The sequence below is a fragment of the Neopsephotus bourkii genome, unplaced genomic scaffold (assembly GCF_033783945.1).
Source record: "Neopsephotus bourkii isolate Nb327-2 ecotype Australia unplaced genomic scaffold, CSIRO-AGI_Nbou_v1 NB_1508, whole genome shotgun sequence".
Classification (NCBI taxonomy): Eukaryota; Metazoa; Chordata; class Aves; order Psittaciformes; family Psittacidae; genus Neopsephotus; species Neopsephotus bourkii.
The window spans coordinates 6,106,896-6,121,891 of NW_026901984.1; the positions used below are offsets into that span (position 1 = coordinate 6,106,896).

Sequence of the window (14,996 nt, forward strand, 5' to 3'; positions counted from 1 at the left end):
AGAGATATAGTGTTAAGTGAAGGAAATGATTGGAAGTGCATCTTTCCAAACAGTAATTAACCCTGTAACAAAATAGCACTGAGGCAGTAAATGCATCTCCCTAGACAGTTTCTCAATATGTTCTGTGCTTTTATTTGTAGCTGGCACTGACTTAGTTTTGGAATAGCACAATACTGGCCGCAGCTATGAAAAAGTGATCCTGTTTCTGCTGCCTCTCCTTCCTGTGCAAGAAAAATAACTTTTCTAGGGCTTGGGAAAACAAGATTTACAAATTGAATTAGCATTAAAAAGATTTGAAAATTCTTCCTTTGGTTTTTAGATGAATCTTGATTTTCTGGCACTTTCTTTCAAAATGCAAATGTTGTGCATTTTTCTTTCTAAAGCTTCTGAAGGACAGCAAAATTATATTCAGTAGCTTAATTAAGGTAGTTATGTCTCATAACTGTCTGAAAACCTGATTCTGGCTCTCCAGTGACACTGAAATGTTACCAGAAGCCACCACCTACATCATTGTTATATAAGAATTGGGGGGGGGGGGGGGGGGGGGGTGTGTGTGTGTTTTGTTTTTGTTCTGTTTGTTTGTTGTTTTTTTTTACAAATGTCATTTTGGGGTTTTAATATTTGTTTAATAAACCAATATAACTTACTTATGATTTTGATTTACAAGTGACCATTTTGTTTTGTGGAGTTTTTTTTTACTTTTTCTTAATTTCTATCTCTAACTTTGGAGTTTATCCATCTGTGTGTACCCTCAGCCTTATCCCAGTAGGTTATGATATGCTGTTGCTGTTGGGTTAACACAAAGTGTATTTACATTAGTGCATGAGAAAGCTGGTTATAAAATAAAAAAAAAATAGCTGTAACCAAAATCTAATTTATACTATGCTTCTGTTTGTACATGCAGGTCGCATCTACAAGTGCTTGTTTACTGGCTCTGTGAGCTCACTACTGACACTGCCATTAGATATTCTATCAACGTAAGTACTTAAACAGTTCAATACAAATAACTTTTCCTGTCAGATTACTGTGAAAATAGTTGCTTTGGAACATCACACCCCTTTCTTCCTGTTGTGCTTATTACGTTCCGTCATCTTATGCGAGCAGCTGTCCGTTACCCTTTGCAAAACAAGATACGTAGCCAAAATATTACAGTAGAAATCATTTTACTTTGAAGTTCTGTTATGCAGGATCTTTGGAGATGGAAAGCTGATTTTATGAAATGGACCCTAGGTAATGAAGATTCATATTTGAAGCCAAGAAAACTTACACTGCAAAATTATACTTAATAATTAACAAAAAATATTTCCTACAGTGTGACTCAGATGTCACATAGTAGGATATTAATATATATTGCTAATAATATTGATACCACATTCTGTTTGCTTTGTTACATTTTTACTTTTATCCACCTGGGTCTCTTATGTGATAGAGATTTTAAAAATTTTTTTTCCTTCTCAATTTCCTTCTACCTGACACTTAGTTTTGAGTGATTCAATCACCATGTGCTATTGAATATTGTCTATCTTTGTCCTTTTATAAATCAGTTTTACTTAATAAATACCAAATAACAAAGTTTCAAACTGGTTCTTACTTTCTTTTATTATCGTGAACATGAGAAACTGAAACTGTTTTGAGTAGAATCTAGTAAATTTTGAGTAAATATCCTGTGCAGTTCAGCTGAGTCGTCTCACTTGGGCTATTTGATTTGAGACATCAGGTGATGTTATGTTTTATTGTTTTTTATTAATAAAGAGAGATGCTAGCTTGAGATTAGTAGCAGTGTTTTTCCTATTATCTCCCAGTAAGTTTAGATTTTTGAGAAGAATCTAAAACAACTGAACCTAGAGCACCTATTCTTGTATTTTTTACAGTCTAGGGAGAAAATAAAGGACTCTAGTGTCAGGTTTTAATGGCGTGAAGCTGTGCTTTGACACGTATTTCTTTGATAGAGTCAGTGACAATAGTGTCTTGCATCATCTTTTCATTTTAGACATCCTGTCCCTGTGGTATTCACTCTGCCGTGCTGGCAAAAGTGTTTGTGTGGCTGCATTGAGAGCTAGACTAACAGTTCTCTAGGGGTGGCAGAATGCTATGGTGGCATATTTTAAAGAACATATAGTAGTTAGTTTCCTAAGCAAATCCACTGCGGTCAAGGAGTAGTGCAAGGGTCAAAACAAGTGGGAGGGAGTACCTGGAATTAGGTATGAGAGCTGATTACGCCAGTTTAAGTACCTTTGCATTGCATGAAACCCTAGTTTCAGTTGACTAAGTGCATTTTATTTTACTGCTGCTTTACAGTTATGTATGTTTTGATAAACGAGGATTTTTAAAGTATAGAGATAATATATGGGGTAAGGACTACCTGAAATAGAGCTGTGGAAGACAAACCCTGCAGTTCCATTCTTTTGGTTAGAGTAGCTCAGCGGGTTAAATGGTTCAGTGAAGTGGATATTGTGCATCTAGCCATTTAAGCAGACCTTTTACTGTAGCATTTACTTAGCAACCATTGTATTTCCTTTGCTTTTCTTGAAGATTTTTTTTTCCTGAACTATTCTTGAAGCTTTTCATATTGAGTCAAATCCTGTTTTGCAGGAGTATTTATGTTTAAAAAGTAATTTCACAAACCAAACCAGAGGGAAATAAAATCTGCTCCAAATCAGTGTTTATCTTGGCATTAAAACCGTTTATATGCAGGTACATACAGCTTTCCTAAAAGAAACTTCCTTCCCACAGATTTCTCAAAATCAATTAAAAATTATGTCTAGATACAGACCAGTCGGTCTCACCTCTGTGCCTGGCAAAATCTTGGAGCAGGTTCTCCTGGAAGGCATGCTAAGGCACATGAAAAACAGCAAGGTGCTTGGTGACAGCCAGCATGGCTTCACTAAGGGGAAATCCTGCTTGACCAATTTGGTGGCCTTCTATGATGGGGCTACAGAACACATGGACAGGGATAGAACAGTTAATGTCATCTACCTGGACTTGTGCAAAGCATTCGACGCTGTCCCATGCGACATCCTTGTCTCTAAACTGGAGAGATATCAATTTGATGGGTGGACGACTTGGTGGATAAAGAACTGGCCGGATGGCCGCACACAAAGAGTTGTGGTTAATGGCTCAGTGTCCGGCTGGAGACCAGTAAGGAGTGGTGTCCCTCAGGGTCGGTGTTGGGAAGGGTCTTGTTCAACATCTTTGTCACTGACATGGACAGTGGGATTGAGTGCGCCCTCAGCAAGTTTGCCGATGACACCAAGCTGTGTGGTTCGGTTGATACGCTGGAGGGAAGGGATGCCATCCAGAGGGACCTTGACACGCTTGTGAGGTGAACTAGTGCCAGCCTTATGAAGTTTAACCATGCCAAGTGCAAGGTCCTACACCTGGGTTGAAGCAATCCCAGGCACAGCTGCAGGTTGGGCAGAGAAGAGATTCAGAGCAGCCCTGTGGAGAAGGACTTGGGGGTGCTGGTCCATGAGAAACTTAACATGAGCTGGCTTCAGTGTGCGCTCGCAGCCCAGAAAGCCAACTGTATCCTGGGCTGCATCAAAAGGAGCGTGACCAGCAGGTCAGAGGTGATCCTGCCCCTCTTCTCCGCTCTCATGAGACCTCACCTAGAGTATTGTGTACAGTTGTGGTGTCCTCAACATGAAAAGGACATGGAATTGTTGTAACAAGTCCAGAGGAGGGCCATGAGGATGATCAGGGGACTGGAGCACCTCCCGTATGAAGATAGGCTGAGAAAGTTGAGACTGTTCAGCCTGGAGAAGAGAAGGCTGTGTGGAGACCTCATAGCAGCCTTCCAGTATCTGAAGGGGGCCTATAGGGATGCTAGGGAGGGAATCTTCATTAGGGACTGTAGTGACAGGACAAGGGGTAATGGGTTAAAACTTAAACAGGGGAAGTTTAGATTGGATATAAGGAAGAAATTCTTTACTGTGAGGGTGGTGAGGCACTGGAATGGGTTGCCCAAGGAAGCTGTGAATGTTTCATCCTTGGCAGTTTCCAAGACCAGGCTGGACAGAGCCTTGGGTGATACCTCACATTAGTGTGAGGTGTCCCTGCCTATGGCATGGAGGTTGGAACTAGATGTTCTTAAGGTCCTTTCCAACCCTAACTATTCTGTGATTCTGTGACATAAATAAATAAAGCTTTTTTGCACAAATACCAATTTATTTGTTGATTTGGACTAGGAGGTTATATTTGTGGTAGTTACAATGACTAAATATACTAAATTAGCAAAATATATTTGTCATTAATGTTTTGGGTTGGGATGTGTTTCTTTCTTTAACAGAGAGAACTTGCTGGCTGACTGTTTGCAGGGCTGTTTCGTGGTAACGTGCACTCTGTGTGCATTCATCAGCCTTGTTTGGTTACGTGAACAGATTGTCCATGGAGGAGCACCACAGTGGTTGGAACAAAATCAGCAGCAGCCACTCAATGGTGTTGGTCAACAAAATGAGGTAAAACTTAACTGCTCATTAGTTAAGTGCTGTTGTGAATAAATACATTCTCAGAATCCAACAGTAATGTTATTTTACTGCAGGGGTCTTTGTACATTAGTAGAAGTTGAACCTGTGTTCCTGTATAAACTTGGTGGTATCACTGTTACGTTTTTGAAATACTGTAAAATTTTAATGGATGTTATAATATGTTTTTGTAATCCAGCTGTAATGTTTTTACATTTTTATGTCTGTATTTTTACACTTTTTAAGATAATTTTGTAAAGCTGAGCTGTCAGCCATAATTAGGGGAGATGCAGCTTGCTTTTAGGTTTTTTTTTTCTTACGTATTTCTGTAGTTCATGAGGTAATGATTCATTGTTTTCAAAGCAGTTGGAGGAGTTGCTGGAACTTCTGAAGTTGAAGCTTCTCTGCCCTCCTCCGATATTCCAACACACATGCAGCATCGCTTTAATGCTTACAGGACCCTCTTGGGCAGCAGCAGAGATAGGCAACATGTGCATAGGGAGGAAATAGGGAGTTTTTTCTTTTGTAATAAATTTCAGGGTTTTTTAAAGATGGATGGAGGTCCTCAGCTTTGATGACTGGCTTGGATTGTCCTTGAATTACCATCTCTCTAGTGTAATGATAGCTTTCCTAGGATAAGAGAGCTCCCCTGTATTGAGGAGGGGTGATACCACATCTGGAGTGCTGTATCTAGTTTTAGGCTCACCCTTGTACAAGAGACATTGGCATAGTGGAGTGCATGCTGTGAAGAGCCAACAAAAGTAGTTGAAGGACTGGAGCATCTGACGTACTGTGAGAGGCTGTGAGAGCTGTAACAGTTCATCCTGGACATGAAATGGGCCAGGGTAGACTTTCCCAGTGTGTATAAATTCCTGATTGAAAGGTGTAAAGAAGACAGAGCCAACATCGTCTTGGTAGAATTGAGTGACAAGACAACAGAGAGTAAGCTCAAATCAAAACACAGGAAATTTCATTTAGACCAAAAAAGCCCTAAGCAAACAAAGAAATAAACAGCCCCCAAGCAAACAAAACCAGCCAACCGGAACAATCTGGATACCGGTTTTGGGGTGGTTTTTTTTGTTGTTTGGGTTTTATTTCTTGATTGGGGTTTTATTGGATTTTGTTCCTTTTTAGTAAGTGTGATCAACTACTGAAACAGGTTGCTGGGGGAGGTTGTAAAGTCTCCATCCCTGGAGATAGTCAGAAGCCAGCTTCAACAGGACCAACCAACCTGCCGATTATTAGTAGTCCCAAATTTAATGTTTGCCTAGAAAAAGACATAAGTAAAATTTTTTTAAAACACTCTTTTTTCTATATGCAGAATAAACGTATGGAGTGAGGTTGATCAATTTAACTGAATACTAAATCCTGTTTCTGCAGGCTCAGGCTGTTGTCAATGGAGGTGTTGAAAATGCTGTGCTAGATCAACCTGCTAACCCAGCTGCTGAGAATGCAGTTGTAGGGGAGAACCCTGAAATTCAAGAAGAACAAGTAGATGAAGAGGAGGAGGATAATGAAGATGAAGAAGATGCTGTAGTTGAAGATGCAGCAGATGCAAACAATGGAGCACAAGGTAACAGGTGACTCAAAACAGTAATGTTCTAGTTCTTTGTAAATACAAGTGAAACCATCGAAAACAGAACTGTCAATTCAAGGAAGCTGTGAAAATTCCCACTTCAGCTTATTATTAACCCTTGTTTTTTGTAAAATTTGTATATTTCTTTTGAGTGCTGAATCATTTGCTTGCAGAAAAGCTGTCAGCAGTTATAAATTGAATGTTTCGCACTTAAGTCTTCTTGTTCATTTAAAACATAGCATGGAGTGGTTGCATCTTATTTTGGGTGAGTCTAACAGGTGCAAAAATGGCCATTGTTTCCTCAGATGACATGAACTGGAATGCTTTGGAATGGGATCGAGCAGCAGAAGAGCTTACTTGGGAGCGAGTGAGTAAGAATCATTTTCTTGAATTGAATAATCAAGACCCATACTTAAAATTATTTGTAGTATTGCTGTGTTAAAATCCATTTGGGGTAAATGTTGATACCATTGTGTAGTGTGAAAACTATCAGCAAGAGGCTTTAGTAATCTAAAACTCACTGTATTTAAAAGCCAAATGTCATTATGCTACTTGTAAACTATCCAGAAGGCGTTTCTTTGATTTGAAATATAGCAGCAGCTTAAAACAAGACTTATTTTAAGCAGACTTTTCTGATGTTTTCAACTTGGTCAGGTTTAGAAATGAATTGCAGCTTTCATTGAGGATGTTAGACCAGATTAGTAGCGCATAGGTATTGTGTTATATGTAGATTAATGCTTAATCTTTGTATTCATGAAAGTATTAAACTAAAGAAATGTACTTTATGTATTTGCAAAAGACAAATGTATTTCTTAAAACGTTATGGAGCACTTTAATATAATGTTGCATCTGTTTTGTTTATGGATCATAAATCCCTTAATTAAAGCATGAAATCATGTACACTGTAATCATAGAGTAGTGTAGAGACTCAAGAACTAGTTTTTTGTAGCTGTTTTAGAGGTAGCCAGTATTTGAGTTCAAAGTTCACCACATGGCAGCAAAATCTACTTGAAGGTAGGTAGAGCAGCTTCATGGGATTTACCAGCATCATTTACTAATGCCTATGGCAAACAGTTGTAAAACTAGTCATTGTGTTTCCAGGCTCTGATACAATTGTTGCCCTGATTGCCGTGTAGTAGAACTAAATGTTTCATCATAAGGGACAGGTCTTCAACTTTGTTTTGTATCTAGTGAAAAACTTTTGTTTTGAAAGTTTTTTAGTGAAAAAGGGCATACATAAATTCAGGTTTACTGAACCACTCTGGTGCAGATCTCAAAATGAAAGTGTTATGTTTCCGAACCCAGTTTATGTGCTGGGAAATGTTGATGTACTCTTAATTCAAAATACTTTGATGCCTCTCCAGGAATATAAATTGGCTTCATAACCATTTCCCATCCTACATGCTGGCATAGGCAATAGGCATCTACTTGGCATGTAGTATCAGAAGTGGGGTAGAGTTTTCTGTTATTTCATCTTGTGAAAATAGTATGCAAGCTTTCTGAATTTTTTAGAATACTTGCATCTTGGTTTATTTTGTGAAATATGTGTAGCGATGCAATTTGATTCCTGTCTTCCCTAGCTGTAGACAACTTCTGCTCTAAATTTAATTAGATAGTGTAGCAACATTAACCTGTTACTAGTAGGTTTAATGTTGTTTAAAAGTGTGTTTAAATAACGGTTCAGTCACTAAAATGTTCTGAACATAGAAAAACTTTGTCAGTCTTCAAATTCCTAGAAATAGCCTATAAATTGATTATCTGTAGGGTCTGCAACATATAAATACACGTGTATTAAAATATTCCACATGTATATCACTGCCTTTGGTCAACTGAGTTTACTGTGTTGAATGAGAACTTACTGTAAGAATTTATGTCTGGGTTCTCTTGGTTGAGCAATTAAAAAAGAAAAAAAAAAAGCTTTTGCCTGTATTGGACATAAAATGTTGGTGTGAAAGAGATTTCTATGAGACTTATTTTAGATGTGTGTTACTTATTTTTCCTGATGAATAAAAAAATCAACTTTCTTATTTTCCCAGATGCTTGGACTTGATGGATCTCTAGTTTTTCTAGTAAGTGAAATCCTGCATTTCAAGAATTTCTATGGAAGGCTTTTTTATATTTTTTAAGTAAAACTAGTTTTTAAAATTACATCATTCTATTTGAAGTCCCTATTTTTATATAATACATATTCAGAATAGAATCATAGAATGGTTTGGGTTGGAAAGGACCTTAAAGATCATCCAGTTCCAACCCCTTTTACGTGGGTGGGGACACCTTCCTCTAGACCAAGTTGCTCAAAGCCCGGTCCAACCTGGCCTTGAACACTGCCAGGGATGTGGCAGCCACAGCTTCTCTGGGCAACCTGTGCCAGTGCCTCACCACCCTCACAGTAAAGAACTTCTTCCTAATATCCAATCTGAATCTACCCTCTTGCAGTTTACAAGTGGAGATTCTTAAAAGACATAGGTAGCTTTGGATCATGTACTCCCTTGTATACACTGAAACTACATATCTGTTCTAGCCTCAAGTTTTGCTTGTTATGTTATGGTTAAAATAGTGTCCTCATTCAGACTTTTGTGATTTGTCCTGATATCACCATAACTACCACTAGTGAATTTTTACCATAAACTAGATTTTAAATTGACTTCATTGGTTTGGGGGTTTTTTATTCCTTCCTAGAATTTTTTCCTTCTTGAATATTATTTTAATTTATATCACTATCAATTTTATTATATTTTTAAAATATGAACATTTTTTCATTTATAAAACAATTACATATATTTCATGTAATTGTTTTTGAGGGTGGAACTATTCATACAGATTTTAAAATAAAAGCTTACTTTAAAAACATAAGAGTATTAAAGCAAATGTAAGTACTTTCATCTAGATAAATGTCCATGAATGTGAACAGATGCTTTTGTAATCTGTCCTGCATATTTTGGTCTTCGTGTTAGAGTGAATTTCTTGGCTCTGACAAGTGATGTGCAATTTCTGGTAATAATAGGCAGTTGAAATAAGTTCAGATACAGAAGTAAAGTTGTGTACTTAAATGACTAATGCTGTCATCTTCCTTCCTTCTTCTCCCATACCCCTTGCAGGAGCATGTTTTTTGGGTGGTATCTTTAAATACATTGTTCATACTTGTGTTTGGTAAGTATCATTTGCTTTTGAGTTTTATAAAGATCCTTCTCTGTAACAATAATGCAGATTAATTTTAAAGCTATTCTTTCAGAATAGATAAAGTTGTGACATCTAAAAATGGAACCACAAACAATCTGGGAATATGAATAATAAGTCTTTGTTGCTTCTGGTTTTGTCATTTTAGTTTCTTTTAGCTAGTAAGTTTAAAATAGGAAATCTACCAAAAGCTTAATGATCTCAACCAACGCATGGAAAATAATATTTGAATGATATTAAATTAAAGGAGGAAACTCCTGGAATTTAATTTAGTGAGCAAGTGAAGTACTTTTAGGAATGGCCAGAATTTATTTTTTTTCTCCTTACAGTTTTTGCTACATATAGTTAAATCCGTTTTTCCATCAAGAATTCATTTTTTGCAGCTCAAACTGGGAGGAAGCAGGGTGTGTAAGAATGTAGCTGACTCTATAGAGCTGTCAAATGTATTTCCATTTTGTGTCAAAATTTACTATGGAACAACTTTCCTTAGTTCATACAAGTGGATTAATTTTAGAAAATAGTAAATTCTAATCAGTTGTGTATTTTACTTTATTTTTCTTTCTCCTTCCCAGAGACACATATATATGTGTGTGTATATAAATCCCCAAACCATAGGTGTATATTTCTCAATCATTTGAACCCTAAAAGGATAGTATATCTGCCTTAGGATAATAGATGTTGTCCATGGCAGTAAGTTCCCCCTTGAAAGTTTCTGGAATTCGTATTTACTGCTGATATGTAGGGTAAATTTGCATTTCCACTCTGATTTTACTGGAGAAAGGGAGGTAACAAATTTAGAAATGCTTTTTTATTGGTACCTTACACCTGTTGAGTAACCCGAGAGAATAACAGCTCTTCCCTGTGCCTCAGTTTTACCTGATCCACAACAGAAGCTTTTGGATTATGGTGCTTGAGCCTTGTTAGTGTTGTTAATTTGACAGAACCATGTGTAGAAGCAATAGCATAGTCACGGCAAGACGGAGTATTTCATACACTGATAATGCTGCACTGTTTTTTTCAGTGGACTTTCTTGGCAGAAGAGTTTGAACTTTAAAAACTGAAGTCATACTGTAGAAAAGAAATAAGCAGAGTAAAGCTCATGTACTGAACCAGTGATTTGAGCATCTAGTTATTTAAATGAATCAGCTGATCAAGAAAATAAAAAAGAATATGTATATTTAATTCACAAGAAACTGTTCTAATTAGAATTGGAAAATACTTGATTTATTTCTGATACTTAGTCTATTTTAATCTGTAGTTCTCACAAGTTAATTGGGTTTTTAGCTACTGAAAAAATTCAGGCTTTTTTAAGAAGTAGATAATATCTATGAAATTTCTAAATTCTTGTTTTAAATTAAATTAGTAACAAGAATAATTAATGAAGTTGTCATATAGATGTGCTTTCAGAAACAATAAGTGTGCTTTAACAAATGGGAAACTAACAGGTAGAGAAGGGGAATGACTTTCCCAAGCAAGAAAGCAGGAATTCTGGAAACTTAATATGTGCCTCTCAACCCTATTTTTAGTATCTTTTCTATTAAGTAATATTGCCTAATTTACAACTGCCAAATCTCTTAATTATGGTCCTGGTGAGTTTAGGTGTTGTAGGAGGTATTTTCTAGAAGATAAGATGGAAGGAAAGTATTTGAAACCTTAATTGCCAGTCCAGAAATTCTCCTGTGGTGTTCTCTTGGACAAGTCAATTAGATTGGACTTAATTTGTATTTTTTGTAGCTCACTTTAGTGCTCAGAGGAGTTTGTACTTCTTCATGCTTTTCATTAAAAGCAGTCTATTAGAAACTCTGATTTAAAGAAAGTTACTTAAAAAACATTATAAGTTGTGCACTATAATCTCATAAAACAGTGTCAAAAAGATAAAATGAGTCCGATGTCTATAGAAGTCTGATTTTTTTTTTTTTATTTTTTCCCCTCATCACTTTTTCTTGTGCTTATGGAGCAGGAAGAGAGCTCAATTCCTCCCTTTATCTTTTATATTTTTGCTGTTCCTGATAACTGTTGATTCCTCTGAAAGGGGCATATATTAACACTTTCTGGAAACTGACTGGGGTGATACATGTCCTCTGAAGTCTTTTCCTAGGGTTTGGGTTGTTTTGGTTTTTCTAAATGTATCAGTCATATGGAAATTAGGAAAATCATCAGGCTTTTCATTTGAGGATATGTTTAGTCTGCAGTAGTGCCTGGAGTTGATTATCATGATACAGTGAAGGCAAGATAGGTGAAAATAAAAACTTGCAGTTACTACAGCCCTTTACTTCATTACTGACTCCTACTCCTGTAGGAAAGCAATGTTGTGTTTTGTAGTCCTCTGTGGCTTGGTTAAAAGACCACAAAGAGAGATGAAAGAACTACTTGATCCTGTTGTAAATACACAGGTGTCCAAAAATGGGGAAAGTGCTGTGTTGGTTTGGTTTTTTTTTATTCATTCCTCCTGAGGCCTCCAGATTGTCAGGAATGAGCTCTCAGGGATGATGACTGTCCTTAGTATGTTAAGTTCACAGTGAAGACTTCTCAGTTGTTCCTCATCCCTTCACTGGAGCATTGTCTTTTTCCCCATCATCTTCTCTTCCTGTTGCAAATTTCTGCAGGGCTTACATGTTTCACAATATTCTTAAGAATTAAAGCACTAAAACTGAAACTTGCTAAATCAAGTCCCACCTGACCCTAAATGGCTACTTAAGGCTTTTAGTGCATGGGAAAGATCAAATATACAGGGCAGGTTCCTACAGCAGTCTCTGAGACCCATACCAGCCTAGTGTATAAGACTGAAAAGTTTAATTAATTTACACACAGCAAGATGAATAAAAACCTAAAAGACTGTTATCTTTTTTTCTGTGTAGTTTTGTATTGTTTATAGTCTTACAGTGTGAATTCTGATCTGATAGTGTTTTCTAAAATTACAGTAATATAATACTTCCAAATATTTGCACAGAAAGTATTTTTTTTCAGTAGTTTTCCCAAAATTGATGAGAAATAGAATAATTGCCATGTTACAATACACAACCTGTAAATAAGGCTCTGTTTCATGGTCTTCTTTTTTCCGCTTTATTTCCGCTTTCTTTCCACTTGTGTTATGCAGCATTTTGTCCATACCATATTGGTCACTTCTCCATTGTTGGCCTGGGCTTTGAGGAATACGTAAGTACTGGTTTATAGTGTCAAAATGGAAAAAAACCTGCCACTATTTAGTCACAATATTTTTACTACAGCATCCTTCCAGTTACATTTGTGATTGCAAAACTCACCTGGAGTGTGTCTCACTTTTTCTCCTCATACATTTTCTAATCTGTGATTAAAAATGTTCTCTCACTCTTTCCCACTTCCTCCATTATACATTCCAAGTGTTGTTTCCTTTTACAAAAAAATGCATATGTTTTGAGGGGGGTTTAAGAGTCTTTTGTTCCCCATGTATATTTTTAATCTGTGCACTGAGTAATTTTCATAGTTGATGATACTAGGTAGTGAACGCTAGTGTCATAAAATGACACTTTTTGTTTCATATATAGAGGTTGTTTCATGTTTGAAGAAAGTAGTTGTCAGGCTTTTCCAGAAAATATAAACATTTTCTATTTTTGGTGATACCAAAACAAGTAGTAGATTATTAAAATGTGTTAAAACTAAAGAAAAATGGCATTCTTCTTGGAAGAGTTGAGATTTGGCATTTATCTTAATTACGTAAGAAGGAGGTGCAATCTCTAAAGAGACTGATAAATGTTCCCTTTTTTTCTCTCCCCTCCAGGTTCAAGCATCTCACTTTGAAGGCCTGATTACAACTATAGTCGGATATGTTCTGCTAGCAGTGACTTTAATTGTTTGCCATGTATCCTTTTGTCACTAGTTACCTGGTTTAGATTTTACATGGAAATAAATTTTCTGGCTGTATGTTGAGGAGGCACAGACATAATATAGATGCAGTCAGTTTACCATTTTGTTCTGCTATTTTGGTGAAATCAGAAGAAAAGATCTCTTCTGTCTGAGAAGGGTAGAATCATTAATTTTTCCTCTCACAATCCTTACACTATTGCTGTGGGCTACATGCTTTCAGCAGAAAGATAAATGGGCTTATGAAAACATATAAGGTATGATGGGAAATTTATTCACATCTTTTTGATCCTATCAGATCCTTAGAGGGCACATTGCTCTAGTTTCTCTTTCATATCTCTGAACCACTGAGAGTTTGCAGCATGGACTTCTTTCAGGTGATATCACAGAGAAAATTAAGCAATGGCAGAATCCTGAAAGCTAGAAGGATTTGATCGTAAGTAAGAAGTCTGCATTTGAGCTGTGTGTTTTTAAAGGGACTACCCCAAAATCAATTAGAAAGAATAAACATTTGTGAGCAGTTTTCTGTTTAAGAAAAGCTAACATCAACTTTAGACCACACTGTACCAATGTCCAGTGCAAATGTGGTAAAACAGTTGATGGCACATCTCTGTTTTACTTCCTAAAAGAAAACAAAACAAGTCCCCTAAATATAATATGCATCCAGCTCTTCTTGGAAAAGGTGTGAATTTGTTTCAGACTGAATAAAAAGGAAAGCTGCCATTTAAGATAGGTCTTCAGTTTTGAAACATCCTTACTCATGGCAGATGTATTCGAAGGCAACTGTATTTCTTGAGAAGACTTGTGGATGTTTAATTTAAGAAGGGTGCTAGTATTTTTATTTTTTTGTTTGCTTTAGGTGCATGTTGAGGGGAGTTATCCAGCACGTCAGATTGTGACTTCCAGAGTCATGGGCAATTTTGAAAATAGAACCCTGTTAAAATATATACTTCCTCTTTCAGAGTTGTCTTTTATAAAATTTTCTGTTTATAAAAGCCACATAATATAGTGTTATTTTCTTGACAAAACTGTTCAGGGTTTGGCAGCTCTTGTTAAGTTCCAGCGATCACGTCGTTTATTAGGAGTTTGCTATATTGTTGTCAAGGTAATCCTGTGTGTGTGTGTGTGTGTGTGTGTGTGTAGCAAAAAATTCTCTCAATTTAAGCTTATATTATAATTGTCTTAGCAATTTGTGTTAAACTAGTGAGATTTTTTTTTCTCTTTTTTTCCTAAAGGTTTCCTTGTTAGTAGTGGTTGAAATTGGTGTGTTTCCTCTCATCTGTGGCTGGTGGCTGGATATATGCTCTTTGGTAAGAATGGCAATAAATGGGATAAAATCTTTTTTAACAGTGTTTATATTTAATGGAAAAATTTTGTTGAGAACAGAGTTGTTAAAGGGTTTGACAACAGTATTCTTTTTTTTTTTTTATGAACATAGTGTTTCCAGCAGGAAAGAGATTTTTAGGTACTGCTTAATGCTAATTTTGTTTTCCTTTATGTTACTAAATACAAATGCAAACTTGTGTACTGAATAAACTTATTTATGTAGCCATCTGATGGGAAATGGTAATGACTTCATATTTTAATAGTTATCCGATCTCATTCTGTTTTGAGCAAGATAGGTGCTATGTTTACTTTGAATTGAGAAGGACAGTTTTTCTGTCATTAATTAGAAATGGAGAAAATGAATTTCAAAATGAAATCTTGTGGTCTTAGCTGAAACAGAATGTTACTTAAGGGAATAAGTATTTGCTTCCACCACAGTGCCACTTTGAACTGGTTTATAACTTACGTAGTATATGTTAGTTTTTGAGTTTACTTCTTTCTGTCAGAAGAAAGAAATTGATCAGAAATCGATCCTTATTTGCTGTTTTTGTTGTAAATTATTCCCTCTTTTTTTTTTCCTAATTAAATGTTATAATTATTTATGTGTTAGAACA

The 14,996-nt window shown here is 36.3% G+C and overlaps 1 protein-coding gene across 8 annotated transcripts in view; it reads left to right on the forward strand.

Moving 5' to 3' along the window:
• The window catches only part of MARCHF6 (membrane associated ring-CH-type finger 6), a 47,280-nt gene that overhangs the window by 14,803 nt on the left and 17,481 nt on the right, over positions 1–14,996 (forward strand). For all 8 annotated transcript variants that reach the window (XM_061369681.1, XM_061369684.1, XM_061369682.1 and 5 more), the window contains exons 5-14: positions 905–977; positions 4,289–4,457; positions 5,844–6,036; positions 6,345–6,406; positions 8,076–8,108; positions 9,138–9,189; positions 12,314–12,372; positions 12,974–13,054; positions 14,093–14,161; positions 14,292–14,366. In XM_061369681.1, coding sequence (XP_061225665.1) covers positions 905–977; positions 4,289–4,457; positions 5,844–6,036; positions 6,345–6,406; positions 8,076–8,108; positions 9,138–9,189; positions 12,314–12,372; positions 12,974–13,054; positions 14,093–14,161; positions 14,292–14,366 — 866 coding nt within the window. The remainder of the gene's footprint in view (positions 1–904; positions 978–4,288; positions 4,458–5,843; positions 6,037–6,344; positions 6,407–8,075; positions 8,109–9,137; positions 9,190–12,313; positions 12,373–12,973; positions 13,055–14,092; positions 14,162–14,291; positions 14,367–14,996) is intronic.